The sequence below is a fragment of the Camelus ferus genome, chromosome X, assembly GCF_009834535.1.
Source record: "Camelus ferus isolate YT-003-E chromosome X, BCGSAC_Cfer_1.0, whole genome shotgun sequence".
Classification (NCBI taxonomy): domain Eukaryota; kingdom Metazoa; phylum Chordata; class Mammalia; order Artiodactyla; family Camelidae; genus Camelus; species Camelus ferus.
This window is the reverse complement of record NC_045732.1, coordinates 55,633,613-55,650,380: the sequence shown is the minus strand read 5'-3', so window position 1 is coordinate 55,650,380 and position 16,768 is coordinate 55,633,613. Positions and strand designations below refer to the sequence as shown.

Below are 16,768 nucleotides of genomic sequence, written 5' to 3'. Positions count from 1 at the left end.
TGCACCAACCCTGCTGCTACCTAAAGCCAATGCCTCTGCTTGTGTACTAGATTTTATCCATTCTCTCCTATTCAAGAATATCTCTTCAGCAATACACCTTTCTCTTCCCTGTAACATCAATTAAAAAAATTCTACTGGATTATTCCTAACAGCACATGCTGTTATTTCTTCTATCTTAATAAAATATAATAACCTCTTGATCCATTCCTCGCTACCCTTAAGTGACTCCCACCCACCTCCAGTTGTTTGCAATCTTTGCAGCAAATCCCTAGAAAGAGTTGTCTACAGTTGGTCTCCAATTCCTCTCCTCCTAGTCTCTCTTAAGTACGTCACTAAGATTTTCATTGCTATTATTCCACCAAAACTGCTCTCAACGAGGTCACCAATGGCTTCTGTTGCCACATTCAATGGCCAATTTTCAGTCCTCATGTTTTTTAGCTTATGTGATACTTTTGGCATTTGATATGCTTGCTCATTCCTTCCTTTCGGATACATTTTCCTTGCTTAGCTTTCAGGACACCCTTCTCTCTTGATTTTCCTCCTACTTCACTGCTCCTTCTCAGGCTTTTGTTAATTCCTCCCCTTCTCCCTAATCTGTTTATGTCAGTGAGACCCAGTACTCAGTCCTTGAGACCTCCTTTTTTCTATTTACAGTCACTCCTGTCCAAAATGCATATTTCCTGTTCAGATATTACTCCCAAACACCAGACTTGTATATATATCCAATGACTACTCTACCTATCTGATGAAAAGGCTAAAATATATCTCAACACTAACATGTAGAACACCAAACCCCTGAACTTTCTCCCCAAACCTGCTCTACCTACGGCCTTCCCCTTCTCAAAGGATGGAAAAATCATCCTCCCAGTTGCACAGACCAAAATCTTGAGGGTTTCTGTGACTCTTCTTTCTCTCACTCTCAGCGTCTCATCCAACCAGAAGTTCTACTGGTTTTATTTTCAAAACTTATCCAGAATCCAACCAATTCTTACCACCTCTAGTGTACCACAGTGGTCTTAGTCACCACCATCACTCTCCTTGTTCACTGCAGTAGCATCCTAACTGCTTCTACCCTTGGTCTACTCTGCCTCTTCTCAACATAGCAGCCAGATTGATCCTTTAGAAACCTAAGGCAAACCTGTAATAGCCTTGCTCAAAACTCTGCGTCTCCCCATTTCATGCAGAGTACAAGTCAAAGTCCTCAAAATGGCCTCAAAGGCCTTATATGACCCACCCCGCAGACACGACCATGATGATCTCGCTCTTACTACTCTTCCCCTCACTCACTCCACTCCAGCCAAACTAGCCTCCCCACTGTTCCTCCAACTACTAGGCATGCTCCTGCTTTAGGGCTTTTGGTCAAACTGAGACAGGAGGGAAGCAGGGAGGGCACAGCTATTAAAAGAACGACACAGCAGTTAGCACCAAGATGGTGGAAGATTCAAATCCCAGTGGACCTTGAGCTTCAATATATGCTCTTTGAAATACAATAGCATGCTAAATGGTACTCCCACAGGTGCCAGGACAGTTTCAAGGCTAACCATAAAAGGTCAAAAAGTGGGTGATGGCCCAGTTCCTGAGAATCCCAGCCCCTTCCACAAAGGAGTTGGAATAACCCTCCCACTTGTTAGCTATAGGAAGTTACCGAGCCCATAAAAACTAACAACCCCCACACCTCGTGGCCAATCTCACTTTCCTAGCCAACCCTATGCTCTGAGGTCACTGCTCTCCCTTCTGAGTAAGATGGCTGCATTCTGTCTATGGAGTGTGTATCTCCTAGGCCTTTCTCTGGCCTTCTGAGATGGCCCACACTCTTGTCTATGGAGTATGTATCTCTCTGAATAAATCTACCTTTACTCAACTGTGGCTCCCTCTTGAATTCTTTCCTGTGGGAAGCCATGGACCTGCACTTTGTGGGGCACATCTCAGAGACTCAACCAAGATCTGGGACGTGGCCATCCTCTCGTGTCCCATTTTTTTTCCTGTATCAAAACTGTTTTCTCAGCCTGAGACACTTTCCCCAGATTTGGCTTGGCTAAATCCCCTCTCTTTCAAGTTTGTGAACAAGGCTCACATTCTCATCGAGGCCTATAGTACCCATTCTATTTAAAACTGTAACCAACTCCAATCCCACCCCCCCATAACTTTACTTGCCTTTCTACTTGCTCTATATTTTCCATAGCACTTACCACCTTCTAACATACAGTAAAACTGACTTCTTTATTATGTATACTGTTTATTGTCTTCCTCTAGCCACACTACTGTACCCTAGAATATAAACCCCTTTTCAAGGGTAGGGATCTTTGTTTATTTTTAACAAATAGATCCCAAGCACCTAGAAGAGTGCCTGACACAGAGGAGACACTCAATAGCTATTTGATGAATGAATGAACAACTAGTAATCTTTTTTATGTGTTTATGCCTTGTCTCTACAATAAGATTTAAAGCTCTCTGAAGTTACCCACAGATGCTAGCATAGTATTTTGGACACAAGAGACAATTCATATTTTTTAGTAACTAGATCCCCAGTTTCATAAATTCTTTCATTATTATGCTTTGATGAACTACTGCCATCTTGACACACTTTCTTGAATTATTATCCCTTTCACTTTTCCATTCAAAATGCTGTTTTTGTTGGTTCCCAAAACCTTTCTGTACATGCATACAGAATTCAGTCTCCACCAAGGGAGTTCAGTTACTATATTTCTGAAGACATCATCAAGACAGCCTAGGAAAGCTCCTGTATAGTTCTTATTTTTACCCCCTGGTTTGTTGATTTCCCACAATTAGTTTTTCCATAATTTCCTGAATATCTGAGACAATCCACCACCTAACAACTTGTTTGCTCAAGTCTGTCTATCAAGACTTGGCACTTCGAGGCGGAAGGTATAGCTCAGTGCTAGAGTGAGTGCTTAGCATGCACGAGTTCCTGGGTTCAATCCCCAGTACCTCTGTTGAAAAAATTAAAATTAAATAAATAAATACACAAGTAAAACTAATTACCTCCCCCCCAAAAAAAATTTTTTTAAAACTTAAAAAAAGACTTAGCACTTCAGAGACTACATAGAGAGCATAATGTACCAGAGAAGATAAAACAGAAGGTTAGATTCAAGGACTGTCTCTGCCTTTTCTAGACTATATGGCCTTAAGCAATTCATTTTACTTGCCTACATTTCAATTTTCTCTCTTAAATTCCCAGTCAGATGACAGGCTTTGTAGTTGCTGTGAGGATAAATGCAGATAGTGTATGAGCAAGCTTTGCAGCCTGTGAACTTCTGCACAAACATAAGGTACTATTATTCCCTAGAAGCAGGCTAAGTTTCATTATAACCATGGATGATGCTGATTTAGCACTGAGTGAAAAAAAGTCTAAATGAGATTAAGTGATCCCCAGAAGTACCATGTTGTAAAGTGATCAGCCATCTGTTTATTAGAAATTTGGTAATTTCACAACAAAATTCAAAAAATAGACTATCTAAGGATCTGATTCAATGAGCTAACGTATGTGAAAGCACTATATAAACTATAAACCAGTATATACGTGTAAAGGTTTTTACTGTTACACCTAGCCAGTAATTTTAAACTTCCAGATATATTTTCAGGCAGAAGGCATGAAGGAAATATTTAAACTTTACTACTCTTATTAAATACAAAAATGACAAAAATGTCACTTTGATGTTCTTTAATTCAAATTTTAATGTTCATTAAACAATCTTGAATGCAGTGGTTCAAATTACTCCCTAAAATGCAAACTTAGTTACTATTGAATACAATAAAAACTTCACACACATACCTAAAGGCAAACTGTAACCTTTCTTAAAAAATTCATACTCAACATGTGTTTCAAAAATGTGCTTATAGCAAGCTAGAATCAGGCTAACAGAGCAGTAATAGTTAGGACACTTACTGAAGAAATGTAAATGGACACTGTATAAAATATTTTAGAAATTAATATAACATTTACTAGTGTAGTAAAGAAATATTATTTTAGTGACAACACATATTCACATGTTCTGTTATGGTTTCAAATGGCATCAGCTCACCTCAAGTGGAGTAACATTGCCACATTTTGCCTTTAGTGTTTTGGTTTTTCCTTACAGCTAATATTTTTTTATGTTTTCTGTTTCTGATCAAGAATCTGCTTAAACTAAGATAAAATGAATGCAATTAAAAGAGAAAATTCATTGAAGAGCTCCATGGAAAGGCCTTCATCAGTCCACACTGCACTGCCTACCTCATACGTATCAGCTAGGTTCTGGTCCATTCAATATTGCCATGAGAAATATTTTCTCATCAAGTTTTCTTCCCCCTTCTTCAGCTTCCTTTCTTTGTCCACGCCTAAATGGAACTACATCTATGCTAACATGACCCAAATTACAGTCCTCCCACCTTTAAAATCAAGAGCCTTCCTAACTGGACAGAAAACTTTCAATTATTGAGCTCCATTGCCCTTTCTTGGATAGGCACTTTTACATTTTTCCCACTAATACAGAAAAAGATCTAAAAAGAGAAATTTCTTGAGTTGTATTTACATTTAAAAACTGAAATTCCTCCTGGGAGGGGGGACACAATGAGCAGTCATTCAATTCTATGGGACTAAACTGCAAAGAATAAGAAAAGCTTTCGACTCTGGCAGACTAGGGATTAGATAAATACCATACAACCTCACGAAAAAGAACATGTCCCTAAAATAACAAAAATCTGTCAGTCTTCTAGTATGACAAGGAGCAACCCAAAACAACTGCAAATGTAAGAAAGGAACTACTCTCTTCAGAGATCACGATGTTCAGCATGTGACCATCATCAAAATGACCACTCTTGCAGGACATGATCAGCATGAAGACTATAATGTTCCATTTGGGGAAACTAGGAATTCAATATCGAATAATTATTCCAATCCTAGAGCAGAAATACTTCACAAAAATCTGATTTAGTGCTATACTCCTATAATGTGTTTTAACCCCAAAGGCCATGATTCCTCTGGTGTCAACAGATGTTTATTTAACTTCTGGAAGATGGTTATTCATGGGTCCTAAGCACAGGAAAGCATGTTAAAGTCAACAACTGGACTCACGTAGTTTGCCAGGTTTTGATCTGCTAACAGCTGTAATGAGTACTGTGTCCATTAAGCGGATAAATCTTTCCATAGACAACAGAAGAATGAATTCAAGCAAAATATACTAATTTAGTTAAGCACTAACTAACATGAGCCAGTACACAGCTGTTAGCTAGGATGTATAAGCTCTATGTCTGCTTATGCTCTGTTCACTTCACATGTTTTCTGCACAAAGCATTTAATTTCAGCTTCAATTCAACCTTAGCATGTTTCTGGGCTATCTCTCCTTCCCAACAGTGAATACTTGTAAAATGTAAATACAATTTACTAGCAGAATAAGCAAAATATATTTAGACAGGTAAATGTACCATAAACATTGTATGATGTACTGCAAAGCCTATTTAATGTTATTTTCATTTTCCACAACTTTGAACTGTATACATCATTTACTGTTCTCTGCATTAACGTAGGTTAGCTAAGAGTTAACCACATAACAGTAAAACTCTACCTAGGTAATCTGGAGATGAGACAAAGAAGAATTTGGATAGTTTTTAAGATCACCACTTTCCCCTTCATAAGTAGCCTTATACAGACTGACAGCAGGAACTTATTAAATATTTGTTGAAATGAAGTGAAAAATTAGTTGAACTGAAAATATATATGTATTATATATACATACACACATGTATATGTGTGCGTGCAAACTGAATTTATAATTGGCTTATAAAATTGGACCCCCAAATTATGTACTATGCATAAAATGTACTATGCAGAAAATTTCTATGAATGAATTCCCCTTTTGTCTTCCTCAGATAAAAACCTAGAGGGCGCCCATAAAGTTTCTTTTACAAAATAAATTTAGAAGTTTATCAGTTCACAGGCTATTTTCAAAGCAGCAAGCTTAACATTAACAATAAACATTTAATTATACATGTTTGCAAGTAATCTTATTTTCCAGAGTTATTTACCTTTAAATATAATACATGTAAGGGTCAAGGTATTCTGAACAAATAAAAACAAATAACATTTTTCTCATCTCTTTTAATTTTTGGCACCTAATTTTGTATAGGACGACATGCAGAACATTTCAAACTCTAAGCTTGAGGATCTATTTAAAAGTCTAACATAAATGAAAAGTCAGCTTTCTTACATGAGGAAAAAAAATGTTTTTCTAATCCACAGTTGCAAATTCTACTACAAAAACATATGTCTCATAGAATGACTAATTTTATGAATTTTTAAGGATGCATATCCCTTGCAACAAATATATGTCAGGGAAACAATACTAAGGTTAATTAACTACAGCCATTCTTAAGTGGAAATATTTTATTCCAAGCTCCTCTTAATGTGTATTTTAGTTATGATATAAGTAATTCTCTAGATTCAAAAAACAAAACTATTGCATCTTATATCTCAATAATTCACTCTTTTGTTCACTCTCTTCACAGCACCTAGAATATTGCCTGGCACCCCAGAGTACACTCTACACACACACACACACAGACACACACACTCACACAGACACATACACGCAAGCACACACAGATACACACATACAGACACTGTTATGACACATCTAATCATGAGAGACCAAAATTATTGTGAGGTTTTTGTTTTATTTATTTAAATTTCAATAATGAAGTAGATAGGAGTTTTCCAAATGTCTACAGATTAAAGATAATATTGCAAAAAGGGTATTCACTAGGGGCTAACTTATACCCTCTGGAGAACTATTTCAGGTGAGCTCCTTGGGAATTTTTGTAATTAAACTTCCTTGGATTGAACTCAGGAGGGGAGCCATATCATAAAGCATCCCACCCTATTGTCTGTTGTGTTATATAGAGCAAGTCTTCAGTGTCTGAATGTTTATTATCCTTTCAGAAGTATCAAGGTCTAACATACATATATAATAACATTTTATGGATAGTCACATTAAAAATTTGATATCATTTCCATGAATTTGGTGTGCTGTAATATGGCATTAATCTCAACATTCTTAAAATTGATATTATGTAAATCACACTGATATACCCTACTATCAAAAGCCATTAAGAGATAGCATAGTCTTATATGATAATTAAGTATGCATTTAAAATTTTTTTTACTTCAATATAGCCGGGTATCTCACAACTGATGCACAATGTAGATAACACATTAACAAATGTAACAAAATAAATTCATCAAAATATTGTTGGTGACGATATTACTATGCTTCTTAGACAAACAAGTGAGAGACAGACTTCTTCCAAAATAACTGAAAGCTCAGAATCTAACATATTGCTGTAAGCTATAATGGTTATAACTGTTAATCCAATACACCTTTTTACACAAACCCATAAACACATGAGTGGAAAAATAGCACAGATGTTCATCTCTAATGCAATTTCCATTCAATTTCCTAAGTGCGGTCCCTGTGTGCAAACTAGCTTAACGTTATGTTTAGCTTGCAAATTCTTTTAATAAATAATGAATGCAATAAAACTAGGAGATCAATGGCAAGCTGAGAAATCATAAAAAAAAAAAGCCTTTTGTGTTCAGGCTGTTGCCCATTTCAAACTTTAATCCGGAGACAGATCAATATTACTTTTTTCTTTTTAACCCATCACATAAATAGCAAATAGACTAAATGTAGCCTAAATGCTGTTACCAGCTAGCAGTTGCCAGCAACCTGGTAAGATCGTTGGACACAATTGCAATTGAATGTTTTATACCTTAACATACGTCCTACATTATACACTATTAAGCAGTCAACTAGTTTAAAAATAAAAAGGTTATATAGCAATAAAAATACTGTGGTTCATTATTTTTTAAACTTTCCTGTACTATATATTTTTTCCAGTAGTATAATTACAAAATTTTCACCACAATTTGCTCTAATAAACTAAATAATTGTAATGGGTCAGTGTAATACATGCATATGAGTAGTTTCAACCTCAGGGGTCCTAGATGAAAGGAAATGTTACTCTTCAAAATTAATTACACCTGAAAGAACTAAGCTATTCCTTTAAACGGATGAGGGGGATACTTTCTGCAAATTTGTGTTGCAGTCGGATGGCTTTTGAGATTATCCAGGAAAAAAGTAAATAGTTATACTGAAGTATTTGTCTTTCCATTCACAAACTATAGATAGAAGGGAGGAAAACCCTCTTCTTACACCAACTCATTTGTGATCAACACGCATTCACTCTTTGAAAAAAGATCAAAAGTCAGCTGCCACCAGGGTTAGTGCTGATATCAAGTAGTATAAATCTAAATAGCTGAGAATCATTTTACGGTAGTAGGCTTGTTTTCTTTATTAATTCTTGCTTATTTGTAATATGAGAACTTCTCCTGTGGGTTTTCACTGAAAAGAAACTATCAAGTCATGCTATCTTTACAGATCTATTTCATTTAAACATTCTAATTTCATATAATAGATTTTGATAGCTTTATATACATATATACATATATTTGTGAAAATTTTATGGCATGATTACAAATGGTTTTATAATGGAATTAAAATTTGAGAATTAGGGTCTTTCTAATATCTGTATATCTTATGTAACTACTTCTTAGCTTTTTTTAAGGCACAGCAATTTGTGCAAAGAATTCTGATGAGAGGAATAAATGTGTGTGTGTGTCCATGACTGTACTTAATTAACACATGTGAATTAGGTGCCTAAAATGTACGTGATATCAGGCTTAATGAAGTTTTACAATGAATATTACTGAAGTTAAAAATGACCCTTAGAAATTATTATTACAAATCCAATGTTTTCTTTTATGCAACAAATTTGTCCATAACTTACTGAACTTCATTATAAACTTCTCTTTAAACTATACTGTAGATCATAGCATGTACCCTAAGCTTCCAAGATTAGCCTAACACTGGAGATAAAAATTTTCCTGAAGAATTTGAGACCTCAAGAGTATCAGTTAACCATGTTTCCTGTTTTTCCTATTCTAATAAAGTTAACAATAAAATTATGATGAGAGAATACTGTAAAGACCTGCAAAGAGGAACTACCTCTGAAAGCTGTTTTTTTTATATATATATTCTTCAGAAAGTTGAACAAGAGAAAAACTAAATATCCTTCTTCAATTTGGATTTTCAAGCATCAGAAATTAACTAAAAAGTTCTAACACTGACAACACTAAACTCAAAATACTTTGCAACAATTGATAGAATTGTTTCTCTCCTAAAACTAAGGCAATGATGCCATGGGTTAAAGGACATAAAGTATTGATACTGATGATATTTAATGCAGGTAGGTACTAAATTTCACTAGAGTTATAACAGAGTTCCTTTTGCTGTGCGTATGCTTTTCTATAATCTAAGAAATTAAATTATAAAAGTGGCATTTATTGCTACTGATTGATTTGTGATTTACGAATAATTACCCAAAATAGAAATGGCTGAAATACACTGAATTGAAATAAACTTTTCTACTATTTTCAGAATCGCAGAGTGAGGAAATGATGAGTACACACAATGGACAGACTGTCTCCTTCGTACTAAAAAGAAATATTAAATCCTGAAGGAGTTCTAAATCCCTTGGTAAGAGTACATTGCAGCTGCATTAAGCCAACAAGAAGCTTATTAGTAAGGATTTAAAAACTAACACCCTTCTGTAATCAATTTGGATACAGCATTATTCTATTTATAGTGACACTTTCAATGTGTCCCAATCAAATATTACTTATTCTCATTTTTCCTACCAAGATTAAATATTAATGTGAGGCACTATTAAGCAGCTACATTATATTTAGGTTTTCATATATCGATTTCCACCATTTTGGAAGAGTTAATATAGCACGAAAATTAAGGATCTTTCCCATGAAGAAACTTATGATTGGTTTGGTATTTTTCTCTGATTCCTAAATAAAAATATAATAAATTTAGTCGTTTTAGCAGAAAATGGAAAAAGGGATGCCGCCACTTTAAAAGCTTCAATTTCTTTGACATTGCTGGCAGTGTATGGGAACATTAATGCATCTGTCATGATAACAAGCTAAGAATAACATCTAGACATCAAACCGAGCAGAGAATCCATCTGAAGTGATTCATTCAGATCTGTCTCATTGATTTATTAAACACAGGGCAACATCTGCAGCCTCACAGAGCCGCTTGGTGAAATTAATGCAAGATCAATTCAAATGGAAAAAAGTGTAAAAGAGATAAATCAAAACACAATTTGCATGCAGTTCCACAATCAGGCTTATTGGGTGCAAATGCTCAATTTCCCTTCCAAAGCAAATGTGTTTAAATGTTGTTTTATCTTTTTAGAATTGTGTGATCTGAAGTGACAGTGAAGAGTTTTGCAGGTTGAGATGGTGAAAGGAAAGAAAAGGAGGAAAAAAATGCTACCAAAGACCTTTTGAATATGCAACAAGAATTTCATTAATACCTAATTGTTTTGCTTTTGGGGAAAGGTTTGATTTCCTTTCTCCAAAAATATAGATTTTCAGTCTTTTTTGTCAATTAGAGCAGTTTTAATATATATTTGAAATGTATGGAATGGATAAATCTAAATCATTTGTTTCTTGAAATGCATCAGATAAAGTGCCACTGGAGATACAGATTGCTAACTGAAACATAGTATATTATGATTAGGGTTTCTCACAATTACATTTGCCTGCTAGAAGCACTTTTCAAACATCTCGAGATTTCATTAAGACAAAATAAGTTCACTTATGAAAGCATCAGACAATTCAGACTAGATATTTTCTACAGGTATTAGGGATTTTCTATGTGAAACCATCTGAAACATTATGTCTGAAGACAATCACTTCCTAATTATTTATTGGCATTCGTGGACTACACATGGAGTGTAATATCATACATAAATATCCAACAATATTCTCTGTCATACCATGCATCATTTCTTTACTGTAATAACCATCACCTAATAATGAGTGTTTGGGGCATATATGAAATCCAGCTAAAATATTAGAGTAACACAAAAATTGTTGGTTTTGCGGAAGTGTGCGTTTAAAATGAATGTACACGTTGGAAGTTCTGTGCGCTGGCACATGACTAGATTGCTTTAATTATAATCTTGACATCATTCTCTAATAAAAGACAGTGCATTGTTGATTATGTGACTGCTTTTAATAGACAATATGACTATCCCCTCATTATACCATGAATTAAAATGTCTGCATTTACTGCCCAGATTAATTTCTAAAACCTTTTTTATCATTTCTGAAAATGTAAGTCAGACAAGATATTAGCCCAGGAAAGTGATGCAAGTTCTTCAAAATTTTGATTTTGCTAACTTTACTATGAAAAAAACGTCAAATTTCCAAGTAAATTGTTATTCTTTGTGGATGATGAACTATATTCATCAAGTGTGAATACAAAGCCAAATTCATTGAATGCTTAAAATAATCCTACTTTTAGTATTGGAAAGTAGTAGTTTTAAACTGTTGCAAAAGTCATGTTAAATCATGTCTTCCAACGCACTAAAATGTTTTCTTAATCATACATTCTTGTTTCTTTAAGCATCCATTTAACTACATGTAAATGACTGAATAACATTTAATCAGTTGGTCCTCAAATGAAATTAACCACCATCATGAAATCTGACAATGTTACTTTTATATAGATTGGTAGATAAAAAAGGAACTAAAGTGTGTTGGCTGATCTTTCACATTTACTGAATACCAATTTTTAATTTAATATTTTACTGCCACATTAAACTGTGAAGAATTTAGTAACGAAAATCCATGGCATAAGTGAGATTTTTAGACATTTGTTTTCGGAATCTGCCTGCATGCTCTGAAATTAAAAACTCCAAGTTCTCTTGGACAAGAAATGGAAAAAAATCACAGTGCTTTATCTGCAAAAACAAAGATCTACAACAGGATGACAATTTTTCCTATTTGGTTTGGTCTTTTGTTCATCATTTTCTTAATCATCTTCAAAATAACCTCTCTTACTATTAATTTCTGAAGTCAAAGGGCATCAGGGAAAAATACTTGTATAGCCTTTGGCAACTGCAGTGATGTAAAGCTTGACTTATTTAACAGAACAATAAATAGTCAAGAGTTTTCATCTTTTTATTCTCTAGTAGCTGAGGTAGGTATTATTTTCCAACTTCTTTTCTGAAAAGACAACTTTGAATATTTTGATAATTTAGGAAGTAAAAATACTTAATCTAAGGCACTGATTGAGTTATTTTCTGACTTTCAGTACTGTCAAAGAAACAATCATGTATGTATTTTACTCATTCATTTTCCTTCAGTGCACATTAATAAAAATGTGCCCTGAGCCAAATCAAGATGCCACTTAGTGGTAACACCTTAAGGTCTTTGCAAATGACCAATTTGAAAATGGTCCATTTTGTGTGTTCTGGAAAAGTATAGGAAGCATTCCAAATTAAAATACCCTCAGTCAGGATTTGTACTCTTCCCCAGTTATCTGACAGAGAGGGGAAGAAATGTTTATTATGTAGGAAAAGAAAATTGCCAATGACACCATTACAAAAAGCCCTTCCATTCAACAATACATTATGGAAATGTATCCATCAGGAGATGAAGATGAACTCTTTTCAAATAAGAATGGTATGTAAGAGTTTCCACTCATTGAACATAGACTTTTTCCTCGCACTTTTCCCCCTTTTAGCTTAAAGTGCTAGGAAGTCCTGAATCCTGAAAGACAATCCTCTTTAGCCAGGTCTCCACTGGTACATCGCTCACCTTCACTGGGCATCTCTCCTGATTCATCTTTCACTGCCTCTCATGGCATCATTCTGCTCATATTCCAAATCTCTCTTCTCTTACTGGCTCCGTGTCACATCTACCTTGTCTCTCTCGGGTCTCATTCTTATTTTCATCCCTCATGTTTCTTTGCACGGAATAGAAAAGTCATAAAAATAACGTTTATTTCAATACGAATTTTACAATTTTACAAAATCACTCAGATGTTGGGAATGATTTAAGGTACACATCCCTGTAAGTAACATTATCCAAAGTCATAAAGAATCCATTATAAGTATTGTCATATTTTGTAATTTTTAACTACGTGATTATGAGGGCATTTTGCAACAATAAAACTTGTTAATGTTATTTTACCATTAATGAGATTTTTTCCCACCAATTGTGAGGGTTTGTTTACTATCTAGAAATTGCAGTATAGGTGGTGTTTCTAGTAGTTTTCCTCATCTTCATTCATGGATTGAATTCATAGAATATATTTCATAAATTTTTACAATTATATATTGCAACACTTGTAACACAATTATAGAAAATGCATGTAATAAAATACTCACAAGGAAAAAATGCAATTGGAGGCACATGCATCATATTGCAGATATATTTCTTCTTACATTTTTAACATTTCTCTATCACCTTTATACACACACATACATAAAAGCAATCTAAGCCCCCTCTCAAAAGTTAGCACTGTAAATGCTGTGATAAGGAGTAAATAAAACTTAACTGAATAAAAATAACCTAAAAACACATCGCATAACAAAGTCCAAAAATAGTATAAGAACACCTGCCTCTGGATACAAAGTAATTTATTATTTTTTTCTTTCAGTAAGTAGTTCTAATAAAAATTAATTAAAGAAAAGTTTCTATTTACAGTGTAAAGCATCAAAATCACATTAAAATACTAATCTTTTGTTAAGTGAAAGTCAGATATTGCTCAAGGATGTGTATGTTAATTATTAAAGAAGGAAGAATTTCCTATGTGTAATAATTGTTTCTTTTTAAGAAGGGGCATTGTAAAAGAGAGAGGGAAGGGAAAGAGGAGAGGGAGGAGGAGGAAGAGAAGAGAAGATAGGTTTTCAGGTCTGCAGTTGTTTAAATGTGAGTATTTTCAAATGACAACAAATAAATGGCCCTCATCTGAAGTCCCTGCTGACCCTCTGAGTTTGTGTATTAGGAGAGTGCTTTGTGGTCAAAATATCTTTTCTACTCTTAAAACCTATAATTGCTTATTTTATTGAGGGAGTAATTATCTTTCGTGTTTTAAGGTCATCTATCTTTCTTTAAAAAAAAATCTGATCTAATGAACCAGGTTTATAAGCCCCAGACATGAATCAGGTAGTTCTCACATGAACAGATTTCTGTTTAATTGCTAGAACACAGGAGAACACTGCTCAAAGGAAAAAGAAAAAGAAAAACAAAAGGTTCCCTTGTAAGTTCTGTAGCATTCTTATTGTAGCAGTCAGCAACAGTTTGTCCACATGTTCCCAGTATACTTCAACTATACACAGTAATTTGGATTTTACAACAGATATGACAACTGAGTTGGTTTTGGTTCATAAACCCAGATATCTTAGGATTTAAAGTTGCATTGTGAGAAAGTCTACCTCGGCTGAAGTTTTTCGCAAAATGATCCACAGCAGTACTGTTTTACAACAAAACCCTTTGCCCCTTTAACCTGGTGATGGTGATTTGGTTCAAATGCTAATTACATCTACCAAATGAGTACTTTCCTAGCAAATACTACCAGACTGGAGATGGAATAAACACTAAGAAGACTAATTCACAGGTCTTTAAAAAGTCAAGTCATCTTGAATGTAGTTTACTTTTTTTTAAACTCAGAAACACTGGATACAATTTGTTTGTGGACATATGCAAATGGACATTGTTCCATAATGTACTTCTAAGCTGTGATATGAAGAAGGTACACTTACAACCAGAGAAGCTGGCTATCATCATTTAAGGAATCCTCTCTTTGGGGGAATGGGATCCTTCCAACTGTTTGCCTGGGGGAAAGACCTGAAAGCATCCTCTCTAGAAAACCTACCAACTTTTATCCTACAACCCCCAGCCCAAGCGTTCATGCCCCACATTGCCCTCTGCAGATGACCCAAAGGGACGATCCCAGGAAAGTGATATCTGTCGATCTTTTTTTAAAAACAGGCTCCATCGACTTTCCTGTATCGTGTACGGGGAAGCTTTGCGCAGCAGGCATGAGCACTCGTTCTCGTTCTCTCTCTCTCTCTCTCTCTCTCTCTCTCTCTCTCTCTCTCTCTCTCTCTCTCTCTCTCACACACACACACACACACACACACACATAAACACACACCACCATCACCACCACCACACACTCTACGCATTCTCACAACAAACACGCAGGATGGGGAACGAATCACCCTCTGGGATGGATTCTAGACTTCCAACCCTCTGCATCCCCCAAATGCTGTGTTCTGGATTGCCAGCTTAGGAGCCCAGTTTACAGCTCAGCCAGCCCTCTCCTCCAGAAAGCCCTTGGTGTCCGTGTCCTGCAGAAACCCTATCCGACCCGTACGGCCACAAAAGAGCAGGAAAGAAAACCAAATAGAGAAATTAACAAATAACCACAAGCAGCCAGAAAGCCATGCAAGATATGGGCGAAAGGCTGGAAAGTTTCAGTACAGGACCGCAAACTGAAGTTTGTGCGGGACTTTCTTAGACCCAAGCCCTGCCACTGAGCTCGGACTAGAAGGGACAGGCAATTAATGAGTCCTTTCAGTCCTCTTTCCTCACCGACTTACAGCATGAAGAGTAGCGCAAGCTAGTTAGGACTCACTCTTTACAGACAAAGTTGGATGAGGATGATGAGACATGCAGAAGAGGGCAAAGGGGGAAGAGCGAGCTAAGAAACGATATCTTACCTGGCATTGGTGCAATCGGTGAACAAAGTTTCAAAGTCTTTCCTGGTGATGAGTTTGCAGCGGTTCACCCCAGGCTGGATGGCCCCCAGCCCGCGGAGTATCCGGACCTGCTCGACAGTACACACCACGGGGGATATGTCCAGTCTCTTCAGCTTGGTGTACACCGTATGCAACCCTCCCACCAGGTGCTTGAGAAAGAGATCAAAGACTTGCGGCAGGCAGATCAGTTCCTGGCCGTCCATCAGGAACGAAGCCACCTTCACCCCATGCATGTCGACCATCCTGCACTCGTTGGTGTTGGTGTTGGTGTTGCCGCTGCCTCCGCTGGCACTACCGACCCCTCCACCCCCGGCGCTGCCGCTGTGGTTACTGGCCATGAAACTGTTGATCATATTGGGAGTGAGACGAGGAGGCTCTCCAGGAGTCGAGTACAGGGGTTCGGCCCGAAACAAGCCCCCCGGGACGCCTGCGCCGCTGGAAGTTGCAGAGATCACTGGAGGTGCAGAGACAGCCATGGTCATTCGGTCTCAATTCGTTGGTCCTCAGGCCTTCGCCTTCTCGCCCTGTCTCCTCTAGGTCCCCTCCTACTCGCTCCCTCACTCTCTCTCGCTCGCTCGCTCTCTCTGGCGCGCTCTCGCTCGCTCCGAACTGTTCGCAAGTCTCCAGTAGCTGGGCTCACGCTCACGCTCACGCTCACGCACCACCCAGCAGTGAGCGGCCCCGACCCGCGGCGGCCCGAGACCCCACCCCCAACACACCCCCTCCGGAGACTGGCAGCGCCCCTCAGCCAATGGGTCCCACCCCCTCTGCTCCCGAGCGCGCCGAATGGCTGCCGCCCGCGAGGAGGTGGAGACTCCCTGGCCGGCCTCCCGACTACCTGAGGCTGTTCAGGGCCAGCCGGTGAACGGGGATGGAGCCCGAGAAGGGGGCGGTGTGGTGCCTCCGCTTCAAGCCTGGTTGTCTGAGGAGAGAACGTCCAATGATTACGCAGAGCTCTCAAAGTGGCCTAGGATGCGAACTCCTCCCCTCCGTGCCCCGAGAGTGTCGCGATGGGAACACAAAGGGGGATTCCAGACTGCTTCGCCCCAACCTGCTGCCACCCTGCACCCGGGTTCAATAG

At 37.2% G+C, this 16,768-nt stretch overlaps 1 protein-coding gene across 2 annotated transcripts in view; it reads right to left on the bottom strand.

Moving 5' to 3' along the window:
• The window catches only part of LOC102509544 (dachshund homolog 2), a 211,267-nt gene extending 194,924 nt beyond the window's left edge, over positions 1-16,343 (bottom strand). For both annotated transcript variants that reach the window (XM_006191198.3, XM_032474619.1), the window contains exon 1: positions 15,649-16,343. In XM_006191198.3, the coding sequence (XP_006191260.3) occupies positions 15,649-16,169 (521 nt within the window). In that variant the 5' untranslated portion in view covers positions 16,170-16,343. The remainder of the gene's footprint in view (positions 1-15,648) is intronic.
• Between the last annotated feature and the right edge of the window lie 425 nt (positions 16,344-16,768).